The sequence below is a fragment of the Staurois parvus genome, unplaced genomic scaffold (assembly GCF_062004578.1).
Source record: "Staurois parvus isolate SC_StPar_1 unplaced genomic scaffold, SC_StPar_1.0 ptg000644l, whole genome shotgun sequence".
Classification (NCBI taxonomy): Eukaryota; Metazoa; Chordata; class Amphibia; order Anura; family Ranidae; genus Staurois; species Staurois parvus.
In genome coordinates this window covers 2,420,615-2,434,688 of record NW_028318440.1, presented here as the reverse complement: position 1 = coordinate 2,434,688, position 14,074 = coordinate 2,420,615, and the positions used below count along the sequence as shown (strand labels likewise).

At 43.0% G+C, this 14,074-nt stretch overlaps 1 protein-coding gene across 1 annotated transcript; it reads left to right on the top strand.

Annotated features, from left to right (window-relative positions):
• Positions 1-644: 644 nt before the first annotated feature.
• On the top strand, positions 645-12,915 carry RPS6 (ribosomal protein S6). The gene is made up of 6 exons (XM_089693964.1): positions 645-758; positions 8,606-8,737; positions 8,824-9,034; positions 9,159-9,305; positions 12,260-12,417; positions 12,784-12,915. Exons 1-6 carry the CDS (start codon positions 753-755, stop codon positions 12,877-12,879), a joined length of 750 nt encoding a protein of 249 aa, XP_089550090.1. The 5' UTR covers positions 645-752; the 3' UTR covers positions 12,880-12,915.
• Positions 12,916-14,074: the final 1,159 nt, after the last annotated feature.

Below are 14,074 nucleotides of genomic sequence, written 5' to 3'. Positions count from 1 at the left end.
TAGCTGAGGGCAGGGTAGGCTTCCCTGAAGAGATGGGTTTTCAGAGTGCGCCTAAAGGTGAGGAGGGTAGGTGACAGTCTGATGGATTAGGGTAGGGAGTTCCAGAGGATGGGGGAAGCCCTGGAGAAGTCATGGAGATGGGCATGGGAGGAGGAGACCAGGGAACTAGAGTAGGAGGTCTTGTGAGGAGCGGAGAGTACGTTTTGGGTAGTATTTGGATACCAGATTGGTGATGTAGTTTGGGGCAGTATTATGAACAGCTTTGTACGTCAGTGAAGAAATCTTTGAAAATCTTCACAAGTCTTCAAAAATCTCACCTAAAATCGCACACAAATCGTGCAATTTTAAATTGTGTGACTGGTGGCTTATAGAAAGGGTGAATCTCCTCAATGGGGGCACAGACAGCAATAAAAACTGACAGATGTTTTAATCCATCTCCGCTCTATTCAAAAGTAGAGGAAAAAACAGTTCTGCCTTAGTTGTACTTATTATTCGTATTATAATGATGTTAGTTTCTATATTAAATGTATATATTGTAGCATAACTGTTGCCAAAAAAGAAATCATAATACCATGTTAGCTTCCGGGGGATTTACAAATAGGTGAGAGCCTCCTTCCAGCAGAGGGCGCTTATTCCCGCTCTGCCAGTTCTCGGGTGACGTCAGGTAAGCCGCTCTCCCCTTCTCTATGTGAGCTCGCTGCACGGAAGTTCGGCCTCTTTCCGGCGGGGGACCTGAGATAGGCTGAGCAGACATGAAGGTGAGCCTGGAGACGAGGGATAAAATGTTGGCTTGTATCGCTGTGTTATGAGCGATATGGTGCGGACACTGCACGGCTGAGTGTATGGAACGAAACGGCTGGCTACTGGGGCGACTAGGTGGCTTTTCAGGGGTCGGATGGCAGCGGATGGTGGGCTGGAGCCGGCTGAAGTTAGACAGAAACATGGCGGTGGTCTGGGCTGTGTACACGGTCTGCCAGCGTGGGCTGTCTATGGATCTGCCTGCTGGCTCTGTGCTGAAGGCTGGGCTGTTCAGTGTGCCGGAGAGTGAATGGCAGGACTGGTGTGTAGGAGTAGAGCAGGAATACAGTGTTGTGGCTTCGCACAGTGCAGGAGCCTGGGGAGTACTATTCAGCCTTGTATAGTGGAGGGGAAGCCTGACTGCCATTCTGCCCCATTGCTGCCCTGTGTGTCAGGCAGCCACATATCCAAGTAGGCTTCCGATTGGGAGTAACATGCCTTGCTTAACTTAGAGGTAAACTCTTCACTGAATAATATCTGAAGCCCTGACAATCATCAACAGTTAACATGTCTTTTAATAAATCTTCATTTTTCAATATCCTTTGCTGTTGATCTTTGATGGCCACATTCTGTCTACTTACACTCTATTGATGGCTGGCATTCCTGAGGGTGGGCCTCCTGCTGGTGCCCACAGAGTACCAAACCTGGCTAATGTTTATTAACAAGACCACTTGTCCTCTCCATTGGAAGCCTGTATGACAGGATGACAACACAAAAGCACCGTTGGAAGACGGGACAAAACCTTGTCACTTTATACCAGAAAATGATAGATTACTCCTTTAAGCGGAGTTCCACCCAAAACTGGAAGCTCTGCTTGTTTGCCTCCTCCTCTCCACTGCTATATTTTGGGGAGGAGGAGAAGCAGATACCTGGTTTTAACAGGTACCTGCTCCCGTTTCCGGCTCAGTTTGCCACGGTGAAATGAGCTGGAAGTTTGGCCCCTCTACTTCCTCCCAGAAGACTGCCGGACCAATCAGAATGCAAAGCGCGACTCGCGCATACGCTGTGGCTACCCGGCTGTGAAGTCCCGTGCTGTCATAGCCTGGTGCCCACAGGTGAGATGCCGGGGAGAGAAGGGACGACTGGGGTGAGCACATTGCTGGACCCTGGGACAGGTGAGTGTGTTTATTAAGGGCCAGTTCACACTACATGTGTTTCATCCAAAACGCACAGAAAGGTTATATGGTTGTCAGTGTCATAGTTCACATCAGTGCTTGCAGTTCCAGTGTGTTCTGGTTGCAGAAAAAGTAGAACATTCTGCATTTTTTCTGTACAGAACTGTATGGGAATGCGGTAAAACACATCAAGAACGCACATGTCCCTATTTAAATTGAAGAAAAAGAGGGAAAAAATGAACTGGAATGCATAAAAAACGCACCGGAACACATCAAAAACATGCATGCTGGAACAGATCTGGACTGTGTTTCTATAGTGTGAACCGGCCCTTAAAGTCAGCAGCTACAGTTTTTGTAGCTGCTGACTTTTAATGAATACAAAAACAGCTGGAACTCCTCTTTAAAGGTGGCTATAAACCAATCAGCCATAACATTATGAATTCAAAAATAAAAGTAAGTAAAGCTCTTGAATCAACGTCACCATCCCTTAATCAAAAAATGTATATAAATCCTAGTGTTAATCAGTGACAGATCTGTGCCAAACAAATATCATGCAATAAATGTGCAAAATAGGTGCCACATATGAGATACACACACGTTATGATAGATCTGTGCAACATTATGACTACCCACGTAACGTTGTGTAGTTCCCCCTTTTGCTGCCAAAACAGCCCTAACCCAGCAAGACATGGTTGTCACTAGATCTTGTGGTATCTGGTACCATGCCATCAGTAGCAGATTGTGTTCAGTAACTTGGACAGTAGGACCTCCATGGATTGGACTTGTTTTCCAGCACATCCCACAGATTCTCGATTTAGATTGAGATCTGAAGATTTTGGAGGCCAAGTCAACACTTCAAACTCGTGTTCCTGAACTCATTCTTGAACCATTTTTGTAGTGTGGCAGGGTGCATTATCCTACTGAGAGGCCCTTGCCATCAGGGAATACAGTTTCTTTGAAGGAGTGTACTTGGTCAGCAACAAGGTTTAGGTGGTATGTGTCAAAGTAACATCCACATGAATGCTAGGACTAAGGTTTCCCAGTAGAACATTGTCATCACACTGCCTCCACTGGCTTGCCTTCTTCTCGTACTGTATCCTGGTGCCATCTCTTTCCAAGGTAATCCATGAAGAAAATGTGATTAATCAGATCAGGCCACCTGCTTCCATTGCTCTGTGGTCCAGTTCTGATGCTCACGTGCCCACTGTCGGCACTTTTGGCTGTGGACACAGATCAGCATGGGTCTAGCCATTATTGTTTGGCCCTTGTCAATGTCACTCAGGTCCTTACATTTTTTTTTCTGCTTTTAATGTATCGGCTTCAGGGACAACATGTTCATTTGCTGCCTAATATATTCCACCCACTTTCAGATGCCATTGTAACTAAGTAGAAGAAATTAAAGAAAAAAAAAACTCCTGCTCTACCTCAATGTGACCACACAATAAACAATATTGTAAGGAGCCACTGCTAGCATCACAAAAATTGTGTTCCTGCAACAAAAACATAAATAAAATAATCACTGTTCACTTTACCTGAGAGTGGTTATAATGTTACGGCGATCATTGTTAGAGATGAGCGAATCGAACTAGGCGAACCGGAATTCGAGTCGAATTTCAGGAAATATTCGATTCGTGTCGAAACCGAAATTTTGCCTACTTCGGGTGCGCGAATCGAACATTTCCCGATCAGCCGGCAAAAGTGTCCCTGCAGTGAGCTCCGCTATTTCTGACAGTTCTCTGACAGAAGGAACACATGTTTAGCGGTTGAAACATTGTATCTATTAGTTTACATTTAGGATACAGATGTTTCAACCACTGTACATGTGAAGAAGTTGTGAGAGAACTGTCAGAAATAGAGGAACTCTGCACATACACTTTTTGCCGGCTTGGAATTATTCTTCTTTTCATTCTTCTTCTTCTTCCTCATCCTCATCCTCATCCTCTTCTTCTGAGGATGAGGATGAAGAAGAAGAAGAAGAAGAAGTAGGATGAAAAGAAGAATAATTCCAAGCCGGCAAAAAGTGTATGTGCAGAGTTCCTCTATTCTGCAGATACACTTAGAGGAGCTCTGCAGATACACTTAGAGGAGCTCTGCACATACACTTTTTGCCGGCTTGGAATTAATCTTATTTTCATCCTACTTCTTCTTCTTCTTCTTCTTCTTCTTCATCCTCATCCTCAGAAGAAGAAGAGGATGAGGATGAAGAAGAAGAAGAAGAAGTAGGATGAAAATAAGAATAATTCCAAACCGGAAAAAAGTGTATGTGCAGAGCTCCTCTAAGTGTATCTGCAGAGCTCCTCTAAGTGTATCTGCAGAATAGAGGAACTCTGCACATACACTTTTTGCCGGAAACCGCTGTATGGAGTGAATGTCCCAGAACTGTCAGAAATAGACTATTTATGACAGTTCTGGGACATTCACTGCATACAGCTGTTTTAACCGCTGTATGGAGGGAATGTCATGGAACTGTCAGAAATAGACTATTAATGACAGTTCTGGGACTGTCCTTCAATGCAGCGGTTGAAACATTGTATGTATTTGTTTCCATAAATGGATCCATTTATGGAAACAAATACATACAATGTTTCAACCGCTGTATGGAAGGACAGTCCCACAACTGTCATTAATAGTCTATTTCTGACAGTTCCATGACATTCCCTCCATACAGCGGTTAAAACAGCTGTATGGAGTGAATGTCCCAGATCTATCAGAAATAGACTATTTATGACAGTTCTGGGACATTCACTGCATACAGCTGTTTTAACCGCTGTATGGAGGGAATGTCATGGAACTGTCAGAAATAGACTATTAATGACAGTTCTGGGACTGTCCTTCAATGCAGCGGTTGAAACATTGTATGTATTTGTTTCCATAAATGGATCCATTTATGGAAACAAATACATACAATGTTTCAACCGCTGCATGGAAGGACAGTCCCACAACTGTCATTAATAGTCTATTTCTGACAGTTCCATGACATTCCCTCCATACAGCGGTTAAAACAGCTGTATGGAGTGAATGTCCCAGATCTATCAGAAATAGACTATTTATGACAGTTCTGGGACATTCACTGCATACAGCTGTTTTAACCGCTGTATGGAGGGAATGTCATGGAACTGTCAGAAATAGACTATTAATGACAGTTCTGGGACTGTCCTTCCATGCAGCGGTTGAAACATTGTATGTATTTGTTTCCATAAATGGATCCATTTATGGAAACAAATACATACAATGTTTCAACCGCTGCATGGAAGGACAGTCCCAGAACTGTCATTAATAGTCTATTTCTGACAGTTCCATGACATTCCCTCCATACAGCGGTTAAAACAGCTGTATGGAGTGAATGTCCCAGATCTATCAGAAATAGACTATTTATGACAGTTCTGGGACATTCACTGCATACAGCTGTTTTAACCGCTGTATGGAGGGAATGTCATGGAACTGTCAGAAATAGACTATTAATGACAGTTCTGGGACTGTCCTTCCATGCAGCGGTTGAAACATTGTATGTATTTGTTTCCATAAATGGATCCATTTATGGAAACAAATACATACAATGTTTCAACCGCTGCATGGAAGGACAGTCCCAGAACTGTCATTAATAGTCTATTTCTGACAGTTCTATGACATTCCCTCCATACAGCGGTTGAAACCGCTGTATGGAGTGAATGTCCCAGAACTGTCAGAAATAGACAGAAACTGTCACAGAACTGTCCTTCTTCTCATCCTTCTCCTTCTTCTCATCCTTCTTCTCATCCTTCTTCTCATCCTTCTCCTTCTTCTCATCCTTCTCCTTCTGCTCATCCTTCTTCTCATCCTTCTCCTTCTTCTCATCCTTCTCCTTCTCCTTCTTCTCATCCTTCTCCTTCTCCTTCTTCTCATCCTTCTCCTTCTCATCCTTCTCCTTCTCCTTCTCATCCTTCTCCTTCTTCTCATCCTTCTCCTTCTTCTCATCCTTCTCCTTCTCCTTCTTCTCATCCTTCTCCTTCTCCTTCTCATCCTTCTCCTTCTTCTCATCCTTCTCCTTCTCCTCATCCTTTTTCTTCTCATCCTTCTCCTTCTCCTTCTTCTCATCCTTCTCCTTCTTCTCATCCTTCTCCTTCTTCTCATCCTTCTCCTTCTTCTCATCCTTCTCCTTCTTCTCCTTCTTCTCATCATTCTCCTTCTTCTCATCCTTCTCCTTCTTCTCATCCTTCTCATCCTTCTTCTCATCCTTCTTCTTCTCATCCTTCTCCTTCTTCTCATCCTTCTCCTTCTCCTTCTTCTCATCCTTCTCCTTCTTCTCATCCTTCTCCTTCTTCTCATCCTTCTCCTTCTCATCCTTCTCCTTCTCCTTCTTCTCTTCCTTCTCCTTCTTCTCATCCTTCTCCTTCTTCTCATCCTTCTTCTTCTCATCCTTCTCCTCCTTCTTCTCATCCTTCTTCTTCTCATCCTTCTCCTTCTTCTCATCCTTCTCCTTCTTCTCATCCTTCTCCTTCTTCTCATCCTTCTCCTTCTTCTCATCCTTCTCCTTCTTCTCATCCTTCTCCTTCTTCTCATCCTTCTCCTTCTCCCTCTTCTCTTCCTTCTCCTTCTTATCATCCTTCTCCTTCTTATCATCCTTCTCCTTCTTCTCATCATTCTCCTTCTTCTCATCCTTCTCCTTCTTCTCATCCTTCTTCTTCTCATCCTTTTCCTTCTTCTCATCCTTCTTCTTCTCATCCTTCTTCTTCTCATCCTTCTCCTTCTCATCCTTCTCTTTCTTCTCATCCTTCTCCTTCTCCTTCTTCTCATCCTTCTCCTTCTCCTTCTTCTCATCCTTCTCCTTATTCTCAGCCTTCTTCTTCTCATCCTTCTCCTTCTCATCCTTCTCCTTCTTCTCATCCTTCTCCTTCTTCTCATCCTTCTCCTTCTTCTCATCCTTCTCCTTCTTCTCATCCTTCTCCTTCTCCTTCTTCTCATCCTTCTCCTTCTCCTTCTTCTCATCCTTCTCCTTCTTCTCATCCTTCTCCTTCTTCTCATCCTTCTCCTTCTTCTCATCCTTCTCCTTCTCCTTCTTCTCATCCTTCTCCTTCTCCTCATCCTTTTTCTTCTCATCCTTCTCCTTCTCCTTCTTCTCATCCTTCTCCTTCTTCTCATCCTTCTCCTTCTTCTCATCCTTCTCCTTCTTCTCATCCTTCTCCTTCTTCTCATCCTTCTCCTTCTTCTCCTTCTTCTCATCATTCTCCTTCTTCTCATCCTTCTCCTTCTTCTCATCCTTCTCATCCTTCTTCTCATCCTTCTTCTTCTCATCCTTCTCCTTCTTCTCATCCTTCTCCTTCTCATCCTTCTCCTTCTTCTCATCCTTCTCCTTCTCATCCTTCTCCTTCTCCTTCTTCTCTTCCTTCTCCTTCTTCTCATCCTTCTCCTTCTTCTCATCCTTCTTCTTCTCATCCTTCTCCTCCTTCTTCTCATCCTTCTTCTCATCCTTCTTCTTCTCATCCTTCTCCTTCTTCTCATCCTTCTCCTTCTCCTTCTTCTCATCCTTCTCCTTCTTCTCATCCTTCTCCTTCTTCTCATCCTTCTCCTTCTTCTCATCCTTCTCCTTCTTCTCATCCTTCTCCTTCTCCTTCTTCTCTTCCTTGTCCTTCTTATCATCCTTCTCCTTCTTCTCATCATTCTCCTTCTTCTCATCCTTCTCCTTCTTCTCATCCTTCTTCTTCTCATCCTTTTCCTTCTTCTCATCCTTCTTCTTCTCATCCTTCTTCTTCTCATCCTTCTCCTTCTCATCCTTCTCTTTCTTCTCATCCTTCTCCTTCTTCTCATCCTTCTCCTTCTTCTCATCCTTCTCCTTCTCCTTCTTCTCATCCTTCTCCTTATTCTCAGCCTTCTTCTTCTCATCCTTCTCCTTCTCATCCTTCTCCTTCTCATCCTTCTCCTTCTTCTCATCCTTCTCCTTCTTCTCATCCTTCTCCTTCTCCTTCTTCTCATCCTTCTCCTTCTCCTTCTTCTCATCCTTCTCCTTCTCCTTCTTCTCATCCTTCTCCTTCTTCTCATCCTTCTCCTTCTTCTCACCCTTCTCCTTCTCCTTCTTCTCATCCTTCTCCTTCTCCTTCTTCTCATCCTTCTCCTTCTCCTTCTCCTTCCTCATCTCCAAGGGCATTTAAATTAAAGGTACAGTGTTCTGCACTAATTTAAAGGCTCTCTGAAGCCTAGAAACCCTTTAAATAAGTCATCTTCGTAGCGGAGAAATTCGCATCGAATCGAATTTCACACTGGAATTCGCCGAATCAGCCGAATCGAATTTTTCATTTCTTCGCTCATCTCTAATCATTGTATACAGTGTTGGCAATTTACACTTTATACACCTGCACACTAGGGACAATATAGACAAGGGCCAGTTAATATACCAGTATGTCTTTGGAGTGTGGGAGGAAACCCATGCCAGCACAGGGAGAGCCTTCAGACCTCATGCAGGTAGTCACGATTCAAACCAAGGAGGCCCCAATGCTGCAAGGCAGAAGTGCCAATCAATAAGCCACTGGGCTGCCACAAAGGGTCACAAGTATTATTTTAATGGAAGCAGCAGATTCAGAAATATTAAAAATGTTGTTTAACATGTTTGTGAGACTTTTTAGAGTGAGTTTTCATTAACTTTGTGCAAGAGAATGCTGTTGCTGTGACATGGATTTATCATTCATTTGACCTTACCTAGTCTCATCTTTGTTTTGCAGCTTAATATCTCTTTCCCAGCTACTGGCTGCCAGAAGTTGATTGAAGTTGATGATGAACGCAAGCTGCGTACTTTTTATGAGAAACGCATGGCCACAGAAGTTGCAGCTGATCCCTTGGGTGAGGAATGGAAGGTAAGGAATTGTGACACATGAACTGTGCATTGCCTGACTTGTTTACAGTGCAGAATGATAATCTAACCTTTTGGTTTTTGATATAGGGATATGTTGTGCGCATCAGTGGAGGCAACGATAAGCAAGGTTTCCCCATGAAACAGGGAGTTCTCACCCACGGACGTGTTCGTCTGCTGCTGAGCAAGGGTCACTCCTGTTACCGCCCCAGGAGGACTGGCGAGCGCAAACGCAAGTCTGTGCGTGGCTGTATTGTAGATGCCAACTTGAGTGTGTTGAACTTGGTGATTGTCAGAAAAGGTGAGTAACCTGTTTATCTGCAGGCATTGTTCTCTGCCAACCTGTCAGTATGGCAAGCATTACAAGATAAATTAACTATTATCGGATGAATTCAGTGTGATGTATACGGATTTGTACATTGTAGGTGAGAAGGACATCCCTGGCCTTACAGACAACACTGTTCCACGTCGTTTGGGTCCTAAAAGGGCAAGCAGAATCCGCAAACTCTTCAACCTGTCCAAAGAAGATGATGTTCGCCAATATGTGGTTAGAAAGCCTCTTGCTAAGGAAGGTATGTTTAATAGCCTGCTAAGCAATGGCATTTTATACACTCTTTCTGTGCTGCACAAATGGTGTTGGCATTGAGACCAAGAAGTGGTGGGGGATCTGAGACAAAATATCCTGTAAATGGTTATTTAAGATGTGGGTTTTTTTTTTAATTGGAATTTTGTCATGTTCCTCTCCCCTTGGGTGATCAATGTACATTTTGAATGGTGGGGTTCCGCTTACACAGCTGCATCACTCATTCACAGATTTCTGAGAGTGCCTACAAGTTCCGGCAGCCTTAGTGGCTGTGGGCTTGTAGTTTTCAATGAACTACGGTGGCGCTGTTCAAGCTCCCTGTCAGTATATCTGCTTGGCTGTACATCCCTTACGGCTAGGAGATATTCTGACAGGTCTGCAGGTGACCTGCATGGCATCAGAGATCTATCGCTGTTGCAATGGTTTTAAATGCTCCTTTGGACAAAAATAATAAAAAAAAAAATACCTTCTGCTTTCAGAACCACTTTAATCACACGATAATCGCCAGCAATGATTGCTTTCGTGAAAATTGCCCGCTGGTGGTGGTTGTGTACCATCATGCTCCTAAATTCAATAGCAATTAATCGTGGGTGTTCAGTAGTGATGATGGTGCAAATCTGCTACTAAAAATGTATGTAGATCCAGCCTTTGTCAAATCTGTCAAGCATTTTGCAGTATTTTTAATCTTTGTTTAGAAGGCCCGCAGAATCCGTGTGTTTGTGGTTTTTTTATTTTTTGTCCTCCTGAGGTTCCAGATGAGGTGATGACGTGTGTGTTTCTGTGTGTGTGTGTGTGTGTGTGTGTGTGTGTGTGTGTGTGTACACACCTTGACAAATTTTGAATCTAGAAGCCAGGTAAAAAAAAGTTGGCCAAACACTGTAAACTACATTTTCTATAGAAAACACTTTAAAAGCTCCTTATAGGTCATCAGTTTAGTGTTACGGAAGAAGTCTGGTGCGAGAATTTATTGCTCTCATTTTGGCATGTGCGTTTTTATGTGTAGGCGCCCCAACACGTCTGCTTATATGTGGAGATGGGGTGGCCTCAGAATTTTTTTTGGGAGGGGGGGTGGATTTTATGTGATTGGGTTTAGCTATTTTTTTTTTTTATCACATAGGGGGCAAAAAAGTACCAGGTTCCCTTTAACCGCTTCCCAGCCGCCATATAGCAGAAATACTGCTACAGGGCAGCACGGGTGCACAAAATATGTGTGTGTGTGTATATATATATGTGATTTTTGCATTTCCGGATAGGGGTCGCACCTACCCGTGCCGCCATTCACAGCCGCAGCTGTTAATCACCGGGGCCCCAGCCAGCAATTACTCGCTGGCACCCGGTGATTTAAGAGGATCTCCAAAGAGGAGAAGGACTGTTTTGTTTTACTAACAGTCCTCCTCCCTATCAGCTCAAGCACACAGCAGTGTGATTACAGTGAAGCACACACACCCGCCCCCTAGTAAAAACACTCCCTGCACATAGTTAACTCTTTGATCACCTCTCATGTTAACCCCTTCCTGCCCAGTGCCATTAGTACAGTATTGTGTTTTTATTTATATATATATAGCGAAAAAAATAAAAACCCCACAGGCGATCAAAAATGGGGAAAAAAGGATGCAAATTTAATTTGGGTGCAGCGTTGCATGCCCGCACAATTGTCAGTTAAAGTAACGCAGCGCCGTAACGCAAAAAATGTCCTGATCAGGAAAGGGGATAAATCCTCCAGGAGGGCAAGTGGTTAATGAAACATGTAGGGTCTAAAAGGCCCTGCATGTGTTTCTTGTGCTCCACTGAATTTGATGGGGGATATTGTATAACAGTTGTTTGTTCAGTAAAGTGACTGGGTGTGACTCTGTTACCTTGAGGAACCTTTTGGTGTTTTTCGGCAATAACATTTCCTGGAATGGGTAAGGCGCTGCCCATTTTGGGAGTGTGGCCAGAAGCACTGAACCAGGATATTTAAGAGAGGCCTGGAAACGATGAGATCAGAAGCCCTCCTGTCCAAAAGGGGATGCTCTGACGCTGGATACTCTTGCCAAGGCTGCATGGACTCATAGGTCTGGATCATGTCCTAGGCTTCTCCATGATACCCTGTGCACTATGGTTTTGATGAGGTCTTTTCCTTCCCTTCTTCTTGTAGCTTTGGTAATGTATTAATTCTATGCTGTCAAAAGATGTTTATTTCATGGTGTGATACTCACATTACTATTAGTGTGTGTTATTATGCAGATTGTGATGACCATAAGATATATCCCCCTGTGTGTTTTGTGATAATAAAAGTGGAGGTTTTGACAGTGCAAGAATACTGCAGTTGGAGTCTGTTTATTCTTGGGGTGCTGAGTGAATGCTGCATGATATGCCAGGGAAGCTTTACACTTGGTAGTGTGTCCCTCACAAAGCTTAGAAACTATGGTATAAGGCTGGTTAATCTTACCTGTGTATTTTGTGTGACTTGCTTTTGATTTTTGTGTCCAGCCTTATGTTACAGTGACTAAGAAGTCTATCTTTTCTTCTACCAGGCAAGATAAAACTGAGAATGTGGGTTTTTCTGGCAACAACTCCTTTTTATCCAATTACTTTTCTCCATTTCTTTACAAATTATGCACCAAGATTTGTCATACTGCTTCATATTTTGTTGGCTGCATACCTGTGTATACGACCTGTAAAACCTATATGTTAATCATATAGGACACAGGCTGGATATTCCTCAGTCGTGGTTATAGGCTGGTATCTTCAGATGGCTGGGCATGGGCAAAGCTTTTGAGTACAGGACTCCTGGGCAAAGTACGGCATCAAAGTATGACATATACATATTCTTTCTCTTAATGCCCACAGATATGTTGTGAATAGCAAAAAAGTTTGCATCAAACAAAGCACTTTATTTGTCATCAGATCATATTAAAGTTGAGGGTGGCAACTGTTAATTATAACTTTGATTGTTCCTAGGGAAGAAGCCCAGGACTAAGGCCCCCAAGATCCAGCGTCTTGTAACACCTAGAGTTCTTCAACACAAGCGCAGACGTATTGCCCTGAAGAAGCAGCGCACTCAGAAAAATAAGGAGGAAGCAGCAGAGTATGCCAAGCTCCTTGCGAAGAGAACAAAGGTGCGTTCAATACAATCATTTCTATGAAACCAACAGCAAATTTCTCCATCTCCAGGTTTTGGTAAAGTGCATTGCATTCCCAGGTGTTGTAATTAGGTCACGCACATGTTGTTTGAGCTCGAGCTCTCTAATCAAATCATGTTTTTTCTCTCAGTTGCTAAAATTTCTTCAGCTGTGTTTAACCGTTAGGACCTTGCTGTGCAAAATGCTGTATAAATCCTGTATAACAATGTTGGTCAAGGAGTAGAGCCCATGTTTAGATCAGTGTTGAGGTCTACTACTAGTTGGGTTTTCAAGCAGGCATCATTTCAGTGGAATACTGAATACCTATTGACTTTTTTTTTTTTCCCCTCCTCCTCCCTTTAGGAAGCCAAGGAAAAGCGTCAGGAACAGATTGCCAAGAGGCGTAGACTTTCATCACTGAGAGCCTCCACATCTAAATCTGAATCCAGCCAGAAGTAAAGCCTCATGGTTTAAATAAATTTTTGTTGTAAATGATCAACTTGTGCAATTCTTTTTAAAAGGCGTTTAAAAATTTCTATGTGTATGCTATTGACTTGACCTGATCTGGTGGTTTGTGGGGGGGAGAAAAAATTTGGTTGGCGCAAATTAAATTTTGGTTTATTTAACTTAATGGTATTAAATGTGCCTCTAGCCTCCTATCCTGCAAATGCAAACCAAAAGTTATAAAAGTCATTCTTCCAACATTCAAAGTAATGCACCAGTGACTTCAGCAGGTGTACAAACCAATCATGCTCCTCCACCTTCAGGCATGCGCGCTCACCTTAACAGCTGACCCATTAAAAATATAGGTCAACATGTGCGCATAATGAATCCCACTGGATCCTCTGCTTCCACAGGTCCACTCTTCCAGGCACACTCGGGAACAATCCTTTACTCTGATAGGTGCTCAAAAGATAAGGAACTCTTCATAGTATATTAAAACTTTAATACCGCAAAATTGTTTAAGGAAAAAAAAAATTAAAAAGCACTCCTATAAATACAGAGTTCACAGAACTCATTCCAAGCACTTAAGGGAAAAACAGGGTGAACACAAATGACGGATACTGCCCAGACCAGAAATGACGTCACACGTTTCTGTCCTACGCGTTACATCACAAATCACGTGACTTCTTCAGGGATTCCTGACTCGTGACGCACTGCGTAGGATGTCATTTCTGGTGCCGCCATTTGTGTTCACCTGGTTTTTCCCTTAAATGCTTGTTATAGGTTCTGTGTACCCTGTATCTGATACATCACTAGAGGGTAGTGGAGCACTATTCTTGATTCATTTAAAAAATATTACCTTGGTTGCAATTGTTGCAGACTATATTTTATTACAAAAACATTTTGGAAATGCAGTGGTGTTGAACTTCTTTTCTAGCTGGTTTTGGTGCTATAAGGCCTGTACACATGGGCTTCAGTTCTTATAAGAACATTATGTACAGCAAGCTTCTGCTAAACCTGTGTTCCTATTCCTGATTGAAACATGCTGAAAACTTTTCAAATGGTTTGTAAATGTTTGCTATATACGCTAGTACAAACTGAAGCCCATATGTACAAGGCCTAAGTGAGTAAAAGATATGTGGGCACATGGCACCCTTCACACCTGCAAATGGGGGCTGACTGCGATTTATATGCAGGATACTCAGCAGGG

Bases quoted from the DNA above. Each gene is read 5' to 3' on its own strand.
- RPS6 (XM_089693964.1), top strand. The intron at 9,306-12,259 runs GTATGTTTAATA...GATTGTTCCTAG, and splicing joins AAAGCCTCTTGCTAAGGAAG to GGAAGAAGCCCAGGACTAAG. The intron at 12,418-12,783 runs GTGCGTTCAATA...TCCTCCCTTTAG, and splicing joins TCCTTGCGAAGAGAACAAAG to GAAGCCAAGGAAAAGCGTCA.